The sequence below is a fragment of the Heliangelus exortis genome, chromosome 9 (genome assembly GCF_036169615.1).
Source record: "Heliangelus exortis chromosome 9, bHelExo1.hap1, whole genome shotgun sequence".
NCBI classification, from domain to species: Eukaryota; Metazoa; Chordata; class Aves; order Apodiformes; family Trochilidae; genus Heliangelus; species Heliangelus exortis.
This window is the reverse complement of record NC_092430.1, coordinates 24,569,718-24,590,879: the sequence shown is the minus strand read 5'-3', so window position 1 is coordinate 24,590,879 and position 21,162 is coordinate 24,569,718. Positions and strand designations below refer to the sequence as shown.

The 21,162-nt window shown below is 51.6% G+C and overlaps 1 protein-coding gene across 3 annotated transcripts in view; it reads left to right on the top strand.

Annotated features, from left to right (window-relative positions):
* The window catches only part of SCHIP1 (schwannomin interacting protein 1), a 97,974-nt gene that overhangs the window by 39,365 nt on the left and 37,447 nt on the right, over nucleotides 1-21,162 (top strand). For 2 of the 3 annotated variants that reach the window (XM_071752795.1, XM_071752796.1), the window contains exon 4: nucleotides 20,466-20,912. In XM_071752795.1, coding sequence (XP_071608896.1) covers nucleotides 20,466-20,912 — 447 coding nt within the window. Of the gene's footprint in view, nucleotides 1-4,472; nucleotides 4,679-20,465; nucleotides 20,913-21,162 lie in introns of those variants that run through there. The other variant, XM_071752797.1, reaches the window with a different exon arrangement.

Sequence of the window (21,162 nt, the reverse complement as noted above, 5' to 3'; positions counted from 1 at the left end):
CCCCAGAATTACAAAAATTAACTTAAGCCTCCAATACCTCACCTTAAAACTCCAAACCTGTCCAGAAAGGATCTGGCCCTGAAGCTCCCTGTGTCTCCACTTTTTCAAATATCCACCCCAGGGCTAAAGAAAGCCCCAAATCCACCCATTCTGCACCAAACCCTACAGTCTGGGAGCCCCAGCCAGCCAGGAATAAATGGCAGCCCAGAAACAGAGCTTGCAATAAATATAAATGCAGCTTAATCTGCTCTACTACCTGCCTGCCAATTAAAGCTGACAGTACAATTGGAATAATTAAATAAAACTCAGCAATAAAGGATCCAGCAGGGTTAACCCTTGGGTGCCTGGCAGGCACTCCAGCCCTGGGTATTAAAAAGGTTTTGTATCACTGGGGCAGGAGGCAGCTGAGCCTTCTGACCAGATTGATAGCTTTTTGATTACCAAATTATTGCTGCTGGGTTCTAAAAGCTTAAAATGGATTTTTTGGGGGGGAAAAAAAAACCCCAAAATAACCAGAATAAAATTTGCCAACTTCGAAAGCCCTGGGGAGCTGCATAATGCCTGGTGCTTGTTGCAGCCTGAACGTGGGAGCTGAGCCAGCAGAATGAGAAGGCAAAATTTTAAGGTAAATAAAAATGAGGATGGGATTTCCTTAAAGGAAAAGGAACTGCCTGGAAGCTGTGAAATTTAGGGAGCTGCTTGTTCTTGCCAACACTGCCTGTGAGGAGAGAGGCTGGGAAGGCAGCAATAGGGAGAGGTGAGGGGTGGAGGTGACCCCAGTTCCTCAAACAGGAGCAGAAAAGGATCTGAATTAGAGGGGATTTAGGTTGGGTGTTAGAAATTCAGGTTTTTCCCATCAGGGTGGTGGGACAGTGGCAGAGGTTGCCCAGGGAGGGGGTTGAGGCTTCATCCCTGGAGATGTTTGAGGTTTGAGGATGCTCTGAGCACCCTGATCTGGGTGAGGATGTCCCTGAGACTGCAGGGCTTGGACTGGGTGACCTTGAGAAGTCCCTTCCAACCCCAAATTATTCTCTGCAGCTCTGCTCCTCCTCCCAGCCCCTGGAGAGGCCAAATTTGGGGAGGATGGAGGTGGGAGAGCAGCTGCTGCTGCTGGAGATGCTGTGGCTTCAGCCTCTAACTCAGCTGCACTGCAGGAAGGGAAAACCAAGTGTCCCCTCCTTCAGGTGGGGACAATTCCTACAGTTTCTAGCAAAAAAAAAAAATAAAAAAAAATCACAACTTATTTCAAGGTGACCCTGGTGTTGGAACCTGTGCCAGATTTTATTTCTCTACCAGGTTTCTGTAGCTCTGGGGATGATGCTGCAAAACACCCCTGGGGCAAAGGCAACCCCAGCAGCTGGCTCTTGGCTGGTGAGGGTCCCCGTGGCACACAGACCTTGTCCCCTGCCATGCTGGGGGTGCCACAGGTGCCAACCTCATGGAAAAGAAACCCAAAACACAATTTCCCCTCCCTGGGCCAGCCCAGCCCCACTTTTCCAGGTGCCTGGATGCAATAGGGATGTGGATCCCTCCAGGGAAAGTCTCTCCAGCTGCCAGTTGAGGCCAGGTTGACTCGGTGCAGCCTTTTTAGTAAAGAAAAGTGGCAGATAATGTGGGGTTTTTCATCCCCTGCATGGTGCCAGCAGGGTTGGGGTATGTTGCTGGTGGTGGTGGTTGTGGCTGCATCCTTGCTGAGATGGTTCCAAAGGATGGGAAGAGGAATAAGAGGAGGAAAGGAAGGAAGGAAAACTCCTCAGCTGCAGAGATGCATTTGTTTGTGCTCCACTCTCTTAAGGAATTAGTGGAAACCTATTAGAGAAAGTCCTAATCCTGTATTGGAAAGGGGGGATTAAGTAGCCCAAAGCCTCCCTGCTGCTGGCCACATGGGCTGGGGCAACCCCAACAGCTCTGACCCTGCCTCCAGCCACAGGGTCCCTGGTTCCTGTCCCCAACATGCCACCCCCCACCAGTATGGCAGCTGCCAGCCCAGGAGGGACCTTGTAGGTCACTGATTTACTGGGAGATTGTGGTGAACAGTGTTAGAGATGTGCTGGGAACTACTGGAATGTGAAATAGTGGGATATTCGCAGTGGAGATGGAGGGAGGAGGAGATGAGCCACAGCTGCTGCTCCCATTAAATGGAGGATTCAAGCTTAAAACCCTTTAACTAGGACAAGAACAAGCTTTGCTTTTTGTAGGAGCCCAGCCCTTGAAGCTCTTTTTCATTTCTACCTGCAGCCCAAATGCAGTAGGGAATGCACAAACCCACATAAAAAGAGTTTTAGGGTAGCTGGTGGGGTGAGCTCAAAGGTTCCTGAATTATCCCTCACAGCACAAAGGGACTCCTGGGCAGACTGAAAGGGATGGAAGAGCTGAAGGTGTTGGGAACTGTGCAGGAATTTGGTGTCATTTGGGGCTGGAGCAGGCAGCCCAGGCTTGGGTAGGATGTGACATGGGCAGAGGGCCAATGGCATCCTGGGGTGCATTAGAAAGGGGGTGGTTAGTAGGTCAAGAGAGGTTCTCCTCCCCCTCTATTCTGCATTGGTGAGGCCACACCTGGAGTATTGTGTCCAGTTCTGGGCCCCTCAGTTCAAGAAGGACAGGGAAGTGCTTGAAAGAGTCCAGCGCAGAGCTACTGAGATGATTAAGGGAGTGGAACATCTCCCTTATGAGGAAAGGCTGAGGGAGCTGGGGCTCTTTAGTTTGGAGAAAAGGAGACTGAGGGGTGACCTCATCAATGTTTTCAAATATGTAAGGGGTGAGTGTCAGGGAGATGGAGTTAGGCTTTTCTCAGTGGTGACCAGTGATAGGACAAGGGGTAATGGGTGTAAATTGGAGCATAGGAGGTTCAAGTTGAATATCAGAAAAAATTTTTTTACTGTAAGGGTGACAGAGCCCTGGAACAGGCTGCCCAGGGGGGTTGTGGAGTCTCCTTCACTGGAGACATTCAAAACCCTCCTGGACACGTTCCTAGGGGATGGACTCTAGGGGGCCCTGCTCTGGCAGGGGGGGTTGGACTAGATGATCTTTCCAGGTCCCTTCCAACCCCTAGGATTCTATGATTCTATGATTCTATGAAAAATCTCTCCACAAAAGCACCTGGGTTGGCAGCTGGAAGATGAGCATTGAGGGGGTAAGAAAACTCCCCAAAGCCATCTGTGGGGCAGGAGGGTGTGAGTGGCCATCAGTCCTGGGCATGGAGATGCTGAGCTCCTCAGGTTCCTGCTGCCTTTCTGTTAGAAATCCAGTTTGGTTTCTTCTATGAAATATTTAAAAAAAAAGGGAATTTTGTTGAAGTGGGTTGGTTGTGTCCATTCCTAGTTTGGCTGGGAATGGGCAGCTGGGCCAGCAGCCAGGTGCCCTTCACCCTTCTCCTTTCCTAGGCCCAGCTTTAACATCCAGCCCACCCCAAGCCTGGAAAATAATTTCAGGGATGATGGGAGTGAGGAGCTCAGGCTGTGACTTCCTTGGCAGGAGTTCCCTGCTGCTGGAATGTCATTTCCCTCCCTCAGCTCCTGGGACAGAGATTTCAGCTCTCCCAGCCTGGAGATGCTTTAACATCCCAGTATCCAGCTCTTTGCTCCAGCCCAGGTTCAATCCATAAATGTTGCTCTTGGGAGGGAAAAGATCCCAGGAGGGTTTTGCTGCTCTGGGGAAAGCTTTGAGCCCCAGAGTCCTGTGCTAAAAGGATCCTCTGGCAGCTTTCATTCTTTTTCCTGGCCCACCAGCCTCAAGAACACCTCCATTTTTCTACCAGCTTTCCTTAAAAAAATGAAAACAAGATCTTTTCTGGAGTTTGCAGCCTCCTTACCATTTGTGGGGTTTTTTTTTTTTCATGTGATGCTTGGAGCCTCCTCTGCATTCTGTCCCCAGGCAGGCTGGGAAGCTGGAAAATAGTCCCCAAACTAAGCTCCAACCACGGATTGAAGTGCTTTAGCCAGCACCAGCTGGAGCTCTCCTTCTTCCCAGAGCTTTTAAAGTGATATTTTCCCAGCAGGAAGGGTGTGCCTGAGGATGCAGACATTTATTCTTCTAGGACTTAGTAAATCAGATGAATGCTAATTCACCTCACCAGGCTCCTGCTCTCCTGAAAGCACAGGAGAAGAAGACAGAAGCCTCCCAAAAATAACAATAATCATTAAAAAAAAAGCAAGGATAAAAAAATCATGACATATTAATGATTGAAAATGTGCTCTGGAGCTGGCAGAACAGAAAGTGTCATGAATAATGCAGAGGAGACAGGATTTCCCCTGCAAGGTCGAGGCACGTAAAAGGGAGGCTTTTTTTTTGCTTTTTGCTTTTTTTTTTTTTTTTTTGGAAAAAAAAAAAAGCAGCCTCGTGTTCTCCTGGTTTTGCTGAGAGCTCTCCAGCCAGGCAGAGGGTGAAGGGGAGCTCAGACATCACCTTCCCAGAAAAGGTTCTACTGGAAACCATCAGCAACTCCTTTGGTGGGACCCGACAGCTGCTGGGAAGAGTTCAGCCAGAATCTTGGATGCTAAATGAATTGAAAGTCAATTTTTCAAGCCCAGAGGCCAAGGGCTGGAGGAATGGTTGGTGGGAGGCAGGGGAAGGCAGGAGCTGAGGAGTAGGCAGTGGGCTCAGGGCTCTGCCCGGCCCCACCACTGCTGCCATCTCAGCCAAAATGCCTTGAAAGAGGAGCCCATGCTGGAAGATGAATGTGAGTACACTGTGATTTTGCTGCTTTCAGGCTGTTCTTTGCTTTCCTGATAGCCAGGTTCTTTTCTTTTTCTTTTTTTTCTTTTTTTTTTTTTTTTTTTTGGTGCTATCCCCACTGTAGAAACACACCCTGGGAGCCAGGTCCTTTAAATGATGCCCAGGCTGAATGGCTGGGAGTGTCCCTCCCCTTCCAGCTGTAACATTGGAAGAAAATTCAGATTTGGAGCCCTTTAGATATAACATGGGTGAAAAAGGTGAAAAAACCCCATCCTGTACCTTGGCAGAGTGAGCTCAGACACGGTGGGATTCCTCTAGGCACTGGGGAGAAAGCTAAAGGAGAGGAAAGAGGAGTCAGCATTCCTGATTCTGGAGCCCACCTCTTGCTGCCTTCCAGCAGCTTTGCAGAGGTGTTGGGGCAGGGGCAGCAAAATGTCTTAGCTGGGGTTTTGCTTAATTAAAGATCCTGCAACTCCCAGACCCATCTTCTGGGTGCACCTTCTGCTCACCAGTGAGAGCTCCAGCAGAGGTGGAGTTCAGGCAGAGCCACTGGATCCTTGAGAGAGACCCTGAATTGTTATTTTTGAACCTTAAATTGAGGTGTTAGATTCCTTTTATATGGATTTTTTTTTTTCTTTTTTTCTTGAAGAGTACATAAAGGGCAGTGGGCACCTTCCTCACTGTTGACTTCTGTGTCTGGAAATGGTAAAGGGAATGATCCCAGCACTGCTTTTAAGCTGTGTTTGTAAGTGAGAACCCTGCAAGCCTCCCAGGAGCCTTTCAGGAGTCTCATTGCAACACCTTCTGCTCAGAGAGGCAAAAATCTCCCTGTGATTCCCAAGCCCAGGGGATATTCCTGTTATTTTTGGGGGGGTTTGGCTGTGTTTGTGACTCAGGATCTTCAGCACTCAGCTGTAGGGGTGCAGAGAGGAGCTGGCAGGGCATGCAGGTTTGGAGAAGGTGCCATTCAGCTCCTTCCAGCAAGGGAGAAATAAAAAATAAATAAAATAAAATAAAGAGATAATTGGGGCTTGAGTGCCTTGGAGGGGCCACAGCTTCAGAGCAGCTGTGGTCCTGTGGGAAAAGGTGGTGGAGCTGGGGTGTTGGGTTCATTTTCCTGACACAGTCACAGAACCACCCTCTGGGGAACAACAGCTGCATGGTTTGGAGTGAAATCCATCACCAGAAAACAGGGAAAATTCTCCTTCCCGTGGCTCTGCCCTGCCTGGGAAATCCAATGGGAGCAGCCCCTGGCATGCCCAGCCCCCTGTGCCTGGGGAAAATTGGAATAACTCTGGTGGGGAGGGGAGGAAAGAGCTGTTTGAGGGCTGGGCAGGGAGGAGAAGGGATGCTGGAGGGGGAAATTAGGCTGGAGCTGTGCAAACAAGTGGGGCTGGAGCTGTGCAAGCAGGAGAAGGAATTCTGGAGCTGTTGAAAGCAGGAGGGAGGCTGGAGCTGCTGCAAACAGAAGCAATTCGGGAGTTGTTGAAAGCAGGAAGGATGCTGGAGTTGTTGCAAACAGAAGGAATTCTGGGGCTGTTGAAAGCAGGAGGGATGCTGGAGTTGTTGCAAACAGAAAGGATGCTGGAGCTGTGCAAGCAGGAGAAGGAATTCTGGAGCTGTGCAAGCAGGAGGGATGCTGGAGCTGTTGCAAACAGAAGGAATTCTGGAGTTGTTGAAAGCAGGAGGGATGCTGGAGCTGTGTAGCCAGGAGGGATGCTGGAGTTGTTGCAAACAGAAACGATGCTGGAGCTGTGCAAGAAGGAGAAGCAATTCTGGAGTTGTTGAAAGCAGGAGGGATGCTGGAATTGTTGCAAACAGAAAGAATTCTGGAGCTGTTGAAAGCAGGAGGGATGCTGGAGTTGTTGCAAACAGAAAGGATGCTGGAGCTGTGCAAGAGGAGAAGGAATTCTGGAGCTGTGCAAGAAGGAGAAGGATTTCTGGAGCTGTGCAAGCAGGAGAAGCAATTCTGGAGTTGTTGAAAGCAGGAAGGATGCTGGAGTTGTTGCAAACAGAAAGAATTCCGGAGCTGTTGAAAGCAGGAGGGATACTGGAGCTGTGTAGCCAGGAGGGATGCTGGAGTTGTTGAAAGCAGGAGGGATGCTGGAGTTGTTGCAAACAGAAAGGATGCTGGAGCTGTGCAAGAGGAGAAGGAATTCTGGAGCTGTGCAAGAGGAGAAGGAATTCTGGAGCTGTGCAAGAGGAGAAGCGATGCTGTGCCTGGATATTCTGCCTGGAATAACCCCCTGGTCCCTGGGGAAGCCTCCTGCCCCTCTCCTCCTGGCAAGCCGCAGGGCAGAGCAGCTCCGGGGGAGGCATCACCATCACCATCACCATCACCATCACCATCACCATCACCATCACCATCATCACCATCACCACCTCCCACCGCCAAACCGCCCAGAAGCGGCTGGGAAAGTCTCTCCTAATGGGATCTGCGGGCATTCTGCTGTCTGACCTCCTCCAGCGGGATCCCGAGCACCCAGCAGCACCCAGCAGCACCCAGCAGCACCCAGCAGCACCCAGCCCTGCTGAGCAGCTTCAGAAGAGCCCAGCGGCGTCTGTCTGTCCGGCCTGACTCAGCCTTTAAAGGGTATTTTTTATTTTTTTATTTTTTTTTTTTCCCCTCGCAAGAGTTCTCTTGAATTTTCTCCAGCCCCCAGCAGCCAAGAGCTGCACATTTATTAATTCCCGTTCAATTAACAGCTCCCCTAATCTCATTGCCAGGCTAATCTCCTCCCAGTTGCCCTGCAGGGGAACAATTACACATTTCTTTATTTTTTTTTTTTTATGTTTGGAGGGGAGGGAGCCGCTGGTGCCAGGAGCTGTGGGCAGACCTGCCCCGGGCTCTCTGATTTTTTTTTCCAGAGCCTCCAGGCTTGGGAAATAATGGGGGGAAAAAAATAAACCAGCTTTTGGAGAAAGATGCTTCCTTCAACCAACCTCCCAGGGCATCCACTGCAGAGCTGGGCAGCCCCAAATCGGGAGCCAGCAATATCCCTATTTCCCTCGGCCCGAAAAGCTGCAAAATCTCCTCCTAATCTTCAGATTAAAAAAAAAAAAATATTGGGACGAAGCAGATTATTTTGCAGCCTCGTGTCCCTTTAGGGATCATCCCCCCCTCTCCATCTTTCCTGAGGGACCAGGGAAGCAATTCCCGATGTAATGGTGCCAGGATCTTTTTTTTGGAGTGTTTCTCGTCGCTCAGGGGGTTTTCCTGATCAGTGGAAAAGTTATGGAGTGTGTTGGGAATTCTGAGTTATTCCAGAGGGACAGTGACCGGACCGTGTGAGGGGGGAGGATGCTGCGGCTCCGGTCCTGCCGCCTCCTGTGCAGCTTTGAGGGAGCCTCCTTGCTTTTTCCCAGGAAGAAAAATAACTGAAAACTTCTAAACTCTGCATTTCAACCGAGGAAAGGGTTTTCCTTGGAGAGCAGAGCAGTTTTAAGACCCTGGGAATCACATCCACGCAAAGCCGGGGTACTCTGCCAGAAGAACTGCAGATTAAATAGCAAAACGGGAAAAAAAACCCCAAAAAAACCAAACAACAAGGACCCTTCCAGTTCCCAAGTCCTGTTGAAGCAGAGGTTTTGTGGAGTTTGATGCTACGGATGGAGAAGAGATTCGGGTTGGGAGGCAAAGCAAAAGCTGAGCTCCGGTCCCAGCTCCGGGGGGCTCAGGGAACCCCCGGGGCTCTTCCCAGCCCCCCCGGCCCAGGGCAAAGCAGCTTTGGGCTTCCAGCAGCATGGCCCAAGCATCCTTAGGGGGGCTGTGGTGACCCCAGCACAGCAGGGCCACTGGGAACCAGTCCCCACCAGGATGGAGTGGCCGGAGGTCTCCATTCCCCCCATCAGGTCCGGTGCTGAGTCAGAGCAGCTTTCAAAGCATTAATTTTTTTTTTTTTTTTTTTTTGAGAGCAGCCAGACAGAGAGGGAGCTGGGAGTCTGGATTGCCAGGAAGCTGAAGAGGAGGCAGCAGTGTGCCCAGGTGGCCAAGAAGGCCAATGGCATCCTGGGCTGGCTCAGGAAGAGCGTGGCCAGCAGGTCCAGGGAAGGGATTCTGCCCCTGTGCTCAGCCCTGGGGAGGCCACAGCTTGAGTCCTGTGTCCAGTTCTGGGCCCCTCAGCTCAGGAAGGAGATTGAGGTGCTGGAGCAGGTCCAAAGGAGGCAACTGGGCTGGGGAAGGGACTGGAGCACAGATCCTCTGAGGAGAGGCTGAGGGAGCTGGGGGTGTTGAGGCTGGAGAAGAGGAGGCTCAGGGGAGACCTCATCACTCTCTCCAACTCCCTGAAAGGAGGTTGGAGCCAGGGGGGGGTTGGGCTCTTTTCCCAGGCAACTCTCAGCAAGACAAGAGGGCACAAGAGGTCTCAAGTTGTGCCAGGGGAGGTTTAGGTTGGACATGAGAAAGAATTTCTTTCTGGAGAGGGTGCTCAGCCATTGGAATGGGCTGCCCAGGGAAGGGGTGGATTCTCCATCCCTGGAGCTATTTCAAAAGAGCCTGGATGTGGCACTCAGTGCCATGGGCTGGGAACCACGGGGGGAGTGGAGCAAGGCTTGGACTTGATGAGCTCTGAGCTCCCTTCCAACCCAGCCCATTCTAGGACTCTAGGATTCTAACTATTTTTCTTTTCCCCGGCGAGTTATTTTAGGCCACCTCCTTTCTCCCTGCAGTCAGCATGCTCAGTGCTCAATCCCCCCTCCTTCCCATCATTAACACCCAAACCTCCGGCGGGGGCTGAGCCTCCCCCGGTAATTGGAGCGCGGCCGGCGCCAGCCCCGCTAAGAGGATTTCTTCACTTTCTGTTTCACCAACTTCCCCTCCCAGGGGGAAAATCCCTGCCACGGGGCCCTCGGAGGAAGCCCGAGCTGCAGGCTGAGCCCAGGGGATATAAACATCCCCCAAAACCATGTGCTGCCCTATCCAGGTGGGTCTTGAGTGTGAATTTGAGGGTTTTTTCCTTCCCTATAATAAGGCAGGGTCAGGTGTGGTGTTGCTGAAAGAGGTTTCTGAGCTCCCCGGCTCCTCCTCTGGTGGAAGGATGCAAATGTTGAGCCCACGTTTCTTGCAGCAGAGTCAGAAATGCCCAAATGTTATTTGGGAATAACCAGGGATGGGGGTTTTGTGCCTTGCAAAGGTTGAGCTCCCAGCAGCTGGGTTGAACCCATCCCTCCTGCCCTCAGGATGGGGGTGGTGAAGGTGTTTAAACAGATACAGTTGGTTTGTGCAAGATATTACTGGGTCCAGCTCTGGGGTCTCCAACCCAGGAAGGACATGGAGCTGATGGAGCATTTCCAGAGGAGGCCCTGGAGCTGCTGGGAGGGCTGGAGCCAGGCTGGGAATTGGGGGTGTTCAGCATGGAGAGGAGAAGGATGAAATGGGGAGACCTTGGAGCAGCTTCCAGTGCCTGAAGGGGCTCCAGGAAAGCTGGGGAGGGACCTGGGACAAGGCATGGGATGGCAGGAGCTTGGAGTGATGGTTTTAAACTGAAAGAGGGGAGATTGAGGTGAGATTTTAGGAAGAAATTGTTTGGGGTGAGGGTGCTGAGCCCCTGGCCCAGGTTTCCCAGGGAAGCTGTGGCTGCCCCATCCCTGGCAGTGTTCAGGGATGTGTAGGATGGGGATGGAGCAAACCTTTGTTCCTCCAGAGGAAAGCTCCAGGTTCTGCTCTGTGCACCTCGGGCATTGCTGGCAGCTCTGGGGCTTGGAACCCCCCTGGGCAGAGCTGCATCTGGAAAGCAATGGCCTTGTCCTTGCTCCTGGGTGACCCAGCAGGACAGAATGACCCTGATCCGTGTTATCCCCCAGGGAAGAAGACAGGATTTTTAAAAGGATGTGTTATGGGTGCAGGGGGGTAACTCCAGGCTAAAGAAAAAAGGATGTGGGGTGTGAGGGTGGGCTCTGGGGTGCACACCCAGCAGCACCCTGCCTCCTGCATAAGGGACAGTGATAGGGAACAAGGTCCTTTGGCTTCAGCTGAGCCCACAGGGCAGGAGAAGGTCCCCTGCCTGCAGCCACAAAGAGGATTATCACTGCCATAAGCTCTTGGTGTTCCCTGACCCAGGCCCTGTGACACTACAGAGAAAAAAAGCTCTCAGTAGGAGGGAGAAAAAGAGAGGGAGGTTATTGCTGAGGGCATCTCCCCCTGGGCCTGTTCCCTGCAAGGCTTCAAGGTGGGGATTTTAAAGCTCATCCAGTGCCAGCCCTGCCAGGGCATCCTCATCACCAGATGGCATCCCCAGGGGTAGGAACTGGGAGGAGAAGACAAGTCCTGAGCTCCCCCCTGCACCCAGCCCAGTGAGGAGGTGGGCACCGTCCCTCTGCTCCCCTCCTCCTGGTTCCCAGGGCTGGAAAAGCCACCAAATGGGGACAATTTGCTGGAGCAAAGCTGTGCTGGGAGGCATCAGCTGAAAAGAGCCACTGAGTGGGGGAACCAAGGGAAGACAAAGGCCTTTCAGTTGCTTTCAGGCTCATATGGAGATTTATGCAGCAACCAAAAAAAAAAAAAAAAAAAAAAAGAGCTGCATCTGCTGCAAGGGAAGGAGAATCCATCATCAGGGCAGAGGACTTGGTTCCTCCCAGCTACGTTTGCTGGAGCTACAGATTTTGTTTTCCCTGCCTTTGCCTGGAGTTTGGGGTTTTTTTTTTTTTTTTTAGGAGTTAGGATGTCTCTCTGGGAATACAGATGAGCACCAAAACACTTCCCAGTGCTGGGTGACCAGGAATCGATGCTCTTGGGGGTTGTTTTGCAAGAAAAATGGGTACAAAGGGTACAAAAAAGGGTATAAAGCCTTTGGAGGAGAGCAGAGGTGTTGAGGGGGGTTACAGGGAGAGTTCTGCTGTCTGGTTTTCTGCAAACCACAGCCTGGCAAAGTTTGGGAAGTGAGGTTTCCCCTCTGATCCCCCACCTGCTTTGGAGAATAATTCCTTTAGGGGCTCCAAAGGAATCCACAGGGAGTTTCCACTGCCCTCCTCAGCCCTGAGCCTCAGCCCTTCTAATTTAGGAAGGAAACAACCCCAAAGACTGAAGCCCAGCTCCTGCTCAGGATGTTTCTGGAGCTGTTTTAGTGCCCTGCTGCACCTGGTGCTGTTAAGCACACCCTAAATTATGGGGGAAAGCAGAGCAGCCATAGGGATTCCTGTGATCCCCCTTTTGCATCTCAGTGTCTGGGGGATCCTAAAGGGGCAGAGACAAAGAAATAACAAGAACTCATTGCCCTGGGCTGAAAACTGGGGATCAGCAATGGTGTAAGCTTAAAAATTGAGTGATAATTGGTGGAACTTGGGTTCCCCCTTTGAAGGACACTTGTGGGAATTTTATTTTCCCCTCTCTTGGGGCATCTTCAGGGGATTCCCTGTTTATCTGTAATATGGGATCCACCCCTGAGCTGGGCTGGACCAGAGGATGGGGAAACTTCTTGGTGGCTATCAGAGTGGGGAAGGTTTTGTGGCTGGGTAAGGAAAACCCCAAAAAGCATTTTTCTGTCTGACTCTCCTTGAAAGGGGTTTGGGCAAGAAATGATTTGCTGCAAGACATTTGGGCCTCGAAACCAGGCCCTGGGCTGGGTTGCCTGGGGGGCAGCAAAAAAAAGTTGGGAGAAATCCTTGAATCTTGGCTCTTGCTTTGAATGTTGTTGGCTTCAGCTTGGGGAGCAGGGAGGAGCCCTGGGGCTGAGCTCTGCCCTCCCTATTTCTGTTTCCAGCTGCCTCCAAAGCCCAGCAGGGATACAGGGATAACCAGCCTGACCAACAGCATTATTAATATTAACTTGTGTTGCTGCAGGCATTTGAAATATTCCAGCTATTTCCCTCCTTGCATTCCTGGCCCACAGCCCTGGGAAGCCAGTTTAGAAAAAGGGCTTTGTTTTTTTTCTTTTTTTTTTTTTTTTTTTTTTCTTTCCTTTTTTTTTTTTTTTTCTTTCTCTTTTTTTCTTTTTTTCTTTTATTTTCTTTCTTTTTTTTTCTTTCTTTCTTTTTTTTTTCTTTTTTTTCTTTTTTTTTCTTTCTTTCTTTTTTTTCTTTCTCTTTTTTTCTTTTTTCTTTTATTTTCTTTCTTTTTTTTTCTTTCTTTCTTTTTTCTTTTTTTTTTTTTCTTTCTTTTTTTTTCCTTCTTTCTTCCTTTTTTTTCTTTTTTTTCTTTTTTTTTCTTTCTTTCTTTTTCTTCTTTCTTTCTTTTTTTCTTTTTTTTCTTTTTTTTTCTTTCTTTCTTTCTTTGTTTTTTCTTTCTTTCTTTCTTTTTTTTTCTTTTCTTTTTTTTCTCTTTTTTTTCTTTCTTTTTTTTTCTTTTTTTTCTTTTTTTTCTTTCTTTCTTTTTTTCTTTCTTTCTTTTTTTCTTTTTTTTCTTTTTTTTTTTTTTTTTCCCCTTTACTCCACTGGCCTTGCTGATTACACTGAATTCCAGAGGCCTTTTGACAGATAAGGAGGATCCCTCCTGACCTTGGGTTTTGTTTACCCTCAGGGTTTTACTGAACCCCCCCCCTTGTGCCTGCCAGAGGGGACCTGGCTTGGGGACAGCAGTGTCCTTGGTGGGAAAATGGGGGCTAGAAAACACATTCCTGGCTCGGGTGGGAGGAGGAGAAGGGGTGGTGGTGTTTTTAAGGTACCAAAACCATCACCCAACCCATCCCCAAGTCCCTTTGTCACCCCTGGGGACAGTGAGACAGCTGGGGGGTGACTGAAGCTTGAGGCTTGGAGCCCCCTGGGCTGGGGGAGGGGTCCCTGGGCATGGCAGGGGTGGCACTGGGGGGGCTTTAAGGTCCCTTCCCACCCAAACCAGTCTGGGATGTGATGATTCCATGAGGAATGTGAGGCCTTGACTCCTTGAAGGGTATTTTGTGAAACCCAGGAGGTGGTGCCCACTTCCCAGGGGGCTCAGCATGACTTCAGCTGGGATGGATTGAGGGGGTCCCCCCCTTTCCAGAGGCAGGGAGAAGGCCTGGGGGGGGTTTATCAGCATGTTTCACAGGGAATAACAGCAGTTCTCCTGATAACTGACAGAGCTCAGAGGTGGTTTCAGGCCTTTTCTGCTCTTCTGGATGAGAACAGTCCAAAAAAAAAAAAAAAAAAAAAAGTATTTTATACTATATATATATACTTATATTATGTATATACTTATATTATGCATATTTTTTTCCTTCTCTATTTTTGCCAGGGCTCTGAGCCCCCTGCTCACTGCAACCCTGGCAGGGCATGAGCCCTCCCAGCAGCTTTTCTTGCCTTAAAACTCAAATCCCAGTCAGGGAACTGGGCCTGGCAGAGCCCAACCAGCTGCACCCAACCTAAGAAGGGATTAGTTTTGAGATGCTGCCATTATCCCTCCCCTCCACCTCTGTCACCCCCTCTGCCAGCAGAGGAGCTTTAATGACACTGGAATCACTCCCCCTCCTCCTGTGAGTTTTTTCCCCTCCTCCCTTCTCCCCCTTCTAAGTTACACCAAAGGATTAATTTGCTAAATTTAAATGGTTAAACCTGCAAATCCAAAGGGCCGTGCACAAAACCAATTCTCACAGAGCTTTTATTATTTAATTTATGTTTTTTTTTTTTGCTTGCGGCCAGGTGAAGCTGCCCTGTGCAATGGGTGTGGATGGCCAGGGAGGGATGAAGCTGAACCCCTCACCCTATTAATTTTTAAATTAAACAACATCATTTTGGGTGTTTCAGGGGTTGGAAGGATGCACAGGGCTGGCTGGGGGATGCTGCATCTCTTGCATCCAAGCCAGCAAGGCTGGTGATGGGGCTGTTATCTGGGATGTCCAGGGAGGAGCTGACACTTGGGGTGTGAGTGGGGACTGGGAAATCACTCAGAAAATGTCTGAATGCCAGGCAAATTCATCCTGAAATTCCTTTGCCTCCTCTGATGTCTGCAGAGATGATTTAGGAGGCACCAATCTGCCAGCTGGGACGCAGCAGCCCCTGGGGAAACAGCTCAGGAACACCAACAGCAGCTGAAGGCCAGGAGGAAAATATTCCAAGGGTTTCCAAGCTGGAGCTCCATCTCCCTCCAGTTGTCCCCAGCCTCTCCAGGAGCTGCTGGTGGGACCTGGGCATGGCTTGTCCTGCTTTTTGTGTAAGGGGTGAGTGGGAGCCAGGGCTGCCTAGCACAGGGATTTAATAAATCTCCCCAGGGAAAGTGGGAATGGCTCCTCCTGGAGCAAGTTTGGGGCTGGGCTGGCATCTGGGGAGCCACCAAGCCAAAGCTGATGACACTAAGCTGGGAGGAGTGGCTGACACACCAGAAGGCTGTGCTGCCATTCAGAGAGACTTAGACAGGCTGGAGAGTTGGGCAGGGAGAAACATGATGAAATTCAACAAGGGGAAGTGTAGAGTTTTGCATTTGGGGAAGAACAACACGATGTCCCAGTATAGGTTGGGGGCTGAGCTGCTGGAGAGCAGTGGAGGTGAAAGAGACCTGGGGGTCCTGGTAGACAAGAAGATGCCCATGAGCCAGCAATGTGCCCTTGTGGCCAAGAAGGCCAATGGCATCCTGGGGTGCATTAGAAAGGGGGTGGTTAGTAGGTCAAGAGAGGTTCTCCTCCCCCTCTATTCTGCATTGGTGAGGCCACACCTGGAGTATTGTGTCCAGTTCTGGGCCCCTCAGTTCAAGAAGGACAGGGAAGTGCTTGAAAGAGTCCAGAACAGAGCTACTGAGATGATTAAGGGAGTGGAACATCTCCCTTATGAGGAAAGGCTGAGGGAGCTGGGGCTCTTTAGTTTGGAGAAAAGGAGACTGAGGGGTGACCTCATCAATGTTTTCAAATATGTAAGGGGTGAGTGTCAGGGAGATGGAGTTAGGCTTTTCTCAGTGGTGACCAGTGATAGGACAAGGGGTAATGGGTGTAAATTGGAGCATAGGAGGTTCAAGTTGAATATCAGAAAAAATTTTTTTACTGTAAGGGTGACAGAGCCCTGGAACAGGCTGCCCAGGGGGGTTGTGGAGTCTCCTTCACTGGAGACATTCAAAACCCTCCTGGACACGTTCCTAGGGGATGGACTCTAGGGGGCCCTGCTCTGGCAGGGGGGGTTGGACTAGATGATCTTTCGAGGTCCCTTCCAACCCCTAGGATTCTATGATTCTAAGGTTCCAACAGGAAACAGAGAGAGATGCCAAGCCTGGGTTGCTCCTCTGTAGAAATTGGCCTTAAAACACAAATCCATGAGTTCCTCTTTGCTGTTGTCATGTTGGAAGGTGTCTGTCACCATGGGATCTCCCTGCAGGCAGGACAGAGCCAGCCTCTTCCTCCACACCACAAAAAAAACCCAAAACCCAAGCTGGGTTTGGTTGTGTTTAGCTGGTTTTTTGTTTTTTTTTTTTTTTCCTTGGCAGTGGTGTAACACTCATCCTGAGCTGGGGGAGAGTGGGTTCTCCCCCTCCTCAGCTGCACATTGGGGACAGCTGGGGCTGGGGACAGCTGAGGTCCTGGGGATGGGGATTATTTTCCAGGACTGGTGTTTTAAAGATGCCTCAGAATGAAGGTGGTGGCAGAGACCCTTTGGGGTCCTGCAGGCTGAGGAAGAACCCACAGGTCCTGCACTGCATGCAGATGCTGGCAGGTTTGTCCTGAAAGGTCAGAGCAGCAAGGACAGAGCCCAGAAATGGGAACTTTTATAGAAAGGTAACTTGTACTGAAAAGGAGAGTGAAAAAAAAAAAAAAAAAAAAAAAAAAAAAAAAAGGGGGAAAAAAAAAACCCCACCAAATTCCTGAATAAAACCTGAAAAAATATATTTATATTGGGTGTTTGATTTTTGGAGGCTCACTTTGTGCATGTTGGGTCCAACCCAGCCCCCAGGCAAATGCTGACTGAGGGGTAACAAAACCCAAAGGGTTTTTTTTTTGTAGGGGGAAAAGAAAATGTGCAGTGGCCTCAGTGCTGCCCTTTGCCTTTTTTGGGGGGCAACAAAACCCAAAGGGGTTTTTTTGTAGGGGGAAAAGAAAATGTGCAGTGGCCTCAGTGCTGCCCTTTGCCTTTTCAGGGGGGTAACAAAACCCAAAGGGGTTTTTTTGTAGGGGGAAAAGAAAACGTGCAGTGGCCTCAGTGTTGTCCTTTGCCTTTTTTGGGGGGTAACAAAACCCAAAGGGGTTTTTTTGTAGGGGGAAAAGAAAATGTGCAGTGGCCTCAGTGCTGTCCTTTGCCTTTTTAGGGGAAGGATGAACTCTTTGGGGATGGAGGAAAATGTATTTTTCTGTACTCTTTTGGGGCAGAGGGGTCACCATCATTTCCCTGGCAAATCCCCAGCTGTATAATGACAGGGGGACCCTGCAGTTCCCATGCACCAGGAGGAGCAGAAGTCACCTGCAGCTGGAAATACTCCTGGGATGTAATTTTCTCCCCTTTAGACACCCCCCAGCTGAACTACCCCCACCTGGAGATTCTCTGGTTGGGGCCCCTGTAGGAGAGGAGAGAGGGAATCAAGCAGCTTGCTGGGAAAGAGATTTTTTTTTTTTCTTTTTCCCCAAGGCTGGGAAAAATCCAAACTTATAAAAACCTCACAATCCCAAAGCATTTGGTTAAAAAGCACCAGGTCAAATGTCAGCTGGTGCTCAGAGTCATCACAAGTCATTAATTATTTGAGGCCTGGTGGGGCCAGGGGGCTGAGGGGCTGCGTGGTCCTCTGTTCATCCCAACACCTGCATCAGTCACCATGTCCCATCTGGGGCTGCTCAAGGTTTGGGAGCTCAGGGGGGGAATGAGGGTGAAATGGAGACCCAGATGTTCTCTGGAGACCCAGATGTTCCCCTCCTTCTGGATTTGGGTGATGGTTGTGGTGGCCAGAAGAAGGAGGCAGCTGGAGGGTGTTTGTGACTTCCCCGTTTTCCTCCTTCCCCAACCCCAAAGCTTTGACAATTTAGGAGAGCACAGGAGCCACATTTTAGAGTGGGGTTAGAGCAGTGCCAAAATGGTAAAATGAAAGAACTTTGCTACCTCCTGGTAATAAGAAAACTGGCTCTTCAAACGGCCCTGCCTTCCCCCCATAAATGTAGTACCTTATTTTTATGCTATATTTGGGTTTCAGGCTGAAGTCAGCATCCCTCCTTTGCACTGAAACCTCCTTAGCACTGAATAAAATAACTGTAAAGCTCATCCTTTCACCTACAAGGCCTCGTGTTCACACTTTCCACCCCTTTGGATCCACAGGAATTTGAGGTTTTCCACCCTGCTGGCAGAGCAGCCCATTTGGTGTGTGCTGGGGAGAGGGAAAAAGTTCCAGGTGTGTGTTGGATAACAACATCTGGTTCCTCCTTGGGAAGGGGTGGCTGGAAAATACACTTCCCAGCTGTAATGAGGAATGTAGAGTTTGACTGCAAGATTAAAAATGGTTGTGTGAGCAAAGAAAAAGGGGGGAAAAAGGGAAACTTAGGATCCAAGTGTCTGGTGGGTTTCTTGTTATCTCCTGAGAGACTGGCAGGGTTTGAGGGCATGGCAGCAGGCAAGGTCTGGAGGGTGGAAAAGCAGTGGGAAGGAGGCTTGGGTCAACCATAGTGACAGTGGCCAAGAAATCTTCTTTATTCAACCCAAAATGGGCACATTTGCAATAGGAGGTGGCACCCCCAGCCCTGGGCCCAGCCTGGGAAATTCAACGTGCCAGGCAGGAGGGGAGCTCCCATCTCCCCCCAGATGTTACCAAGGTGCTTGTGGCATCCAAGGAAAGGAATCTTTCCCCTCACTCAGGCACTCCCTGACATCCTATAAATAAAGCTCCCCCCAGCCTGTGCCTGCCAGGCTGGAAGCAATGAGGCAAGATTCACTTCTTAAGGTGGTGGTGGTATTAAAACAGACTCAAATAAATCAGGCATGCTCTGAAAGCCTGCAAAGCATGGCAGATGCCATCCCCTTCCCAGCCATACAGGTATCTGACTGGGGAAACCCCTGCCAATGTAACCCATTCAGGGCTTAACTCACGCTCCTGCTTGTCATTTGCTGGAATTATTTTATTTTATTTTATTTTATTTTATTTTATTTTATTTTATTTTATTTTATTTTATTTTATTTTATTTTATTTTTAACTGGGATTTGTAGATGTTATGAGCTCCAGCCAGAAGTGGGAGCAGCCTGGGAGGTGAGCAGGGCCCGTGCAGGGAGGAGGGAAGGGAAGCAGCCCTGACCGTGGTTGCTCCTGGTTGATGGGAGAGTATCCCAGGTTAATCCCAGCTGGCAGAGATGCTTAACCAGAGAGGTTAACATCATCCTGGCCAAGTAAATTTATTCTTTCCCATGTAAATTCCTCTTTCCCATGTGCCCTAGTCCTATTTTATCCCTCCCAAGCTGTGGTTAGGAACCAGCATCTCCCACCCCATGGGACACTGATCTCTGTGTCCCCAAGAACATTTCAGCCCACATCTGTCCCCTGATCTCTTTTCAGTCTGCTTCATGGTATCCATCCCCTCTTTCTCCTTCCCTGCAGCCCTTGGGTTGGCTTTTCTGCATGATTAAAGCTCTCCATTTCAGCCAAGCAGCCTTTAAAGGTCTTCTTTAAATGCCGTGGGGAACAGGAACGCTCGCACGTTAAACTTGGCATCAGTGACCCAGAATCTATAAACTAGTTTAAGTTTTTTTAGTTTGGTGGTGCTATTTATAGGATCCTCTTAACTAATTACTTTTAAGTACTACCAAAAAAAAAAAAAAAAATGACATTGAGGGTGTGAGAAGCAGGAATGTGTAACGTGCCCGTGTGTAGCCCTGGGGCTGTGTGCTGCACGATGCCACTCGCCTTGGCATCAGCATCTTCACAAACCTTGACTCAGAAGTGATGGCAAAAGGTGCCACATCCTTTTTCTAACAGCCCCCCCCCCCCCCTTTTTTTTTTTTTTATTATTATTTTATTTCTTTTTGCCCAGAAGAGCTGTATTTCTACAGCGTTTCCCATCACTCCGGTAGGGCAGAGGCCGGGCCCAGAGCGGGGACACCGGCACCTCCAGCCCCGGATCCTTCGGGGGGCTTCCCCCCTCCCCAGCCCCGGCTCCTCCGGCTCCGTAACCCCCCGGGACGGCTCCCCCAGCCCAAGCTCCGGCTCCCACCGACCCAACCCCGGCTCCGGATTCCCCCCTGGGTGCCTCACCCCGGCCCCGCTACCCCCCGGGGAGGCTCCCCCCAGCTCCTCCGACTCCGGATTCCCCAACCCCGGCTTCCCTAAGGATCCTCCGGCTCTCCCGGCCGCTCCCCCCACCCCCAGCCCCGGCTCCGGATTCCCCCGGCTCCCCCCGGCTCCGGATTTCCCCGGCTCCCTCCAGCTCCGGATTTCCCTGGGGCGGCTCCCTCCAGCTTCGACTCCCCCCAACCCCATCTCCCCCAGTCCTGGCTGCCCCGGTTTCCTCCGGGGCGGCTCCCCCCCAGCCCCGGCTCCGGATTCCCCTAACCCCGGTTCCGGATTCCCCCAGCCCCCCCAAGCTCCGGATTCCCCCGTAGCAGCTCCCCCCAAGCCCTGGCTGCCCCGGTTTTCCCCGGAGCGGTTCCCCCCCAGCCCCGGCTCCGGATTCCCCCGTCTCCCCCAAGCTCCGGTTTCCCCGGGAGCAGCTCCCCCCAAGCCCCGGCAGCCCCGGTTTCTCCCCCCCCACCCTCCGGGGGTGCCTTTCCCCTCCTTTCCCGGCGGCTCCTCCGTTCCCTCCGCCCCGCGTAATCTCCGCCCTCCGTCCCTCCCCTCCGAGGCCGCTCCCGGCTCGGGGCCGCCGCCTCCCCCCGCCCGGGCCCGGCCCGCGGCGGCTGCGGCTCCGGTGCGCGGGGGCGGCCCCGGGCCCGGCGGGTAAATAGAGCGATGCCGGCTGGTTTCTCCTAACACGGCGCTTTCGGCTTCTCTCCGGTAGGATTCCCGGGAGGATGGGATGGATTTAGGGAGCGACGCCGGCAGCAGCCGCTCCAGCTCGGAGTCCAACTCCAGCAAAGCCACGCCGTGCTCCGAGGGCAAGTCCTCGCCCTCCCCCAGTAGCCTAGACCTGGCGGCGCTGGAGGACTCGGAGGAAGACGAAGAAGAGGAGGAGGAGGAGGGGGAGGAAGAAGAAGAGGAAGAGGACGGGGGGTACTTGCCCTCCCCCCCACCCTGCCCCCCCGCCCCCCGGCCCCTCCAGCGCCCGCCGCCGCTGCCCCCTCAGCCCCGGGGGGGCGGGAGGACCCCGGGACCGAGGGGGCGGCGGAGCTCTGGAGCTCAACCCCCCCGGGAACCGCAGCCTCCGGCTATGGACTGGGCGGCCCTGGAGAGGCACCTGGCCGGGCTGCAGTGTCGGGAACAGGAGCGGGGACAGCGGGGGACATCGGTGAGTCGGGTTTTGGGGCGGGGGGGGGATGGGGGGGTTGGCGGCCGGGCGCGGTTCTTGCCGGGGAGGTGACTCGTAGCCCATGCGGGGTTTGGAGAGGGGGGAAGCGGGTTAGGGGATGCTTTCCTCCCCTCGGTGGGGTTAAACCCCCCCTTACCCCCCATCCCGGTGCGGTTGGTGCCTTTGGGAAGTTTCCCGGAGCATCCTGGGCTGCCCGCCCGGCCCCGGGGATGGGAAGCGGCCGGTGCCG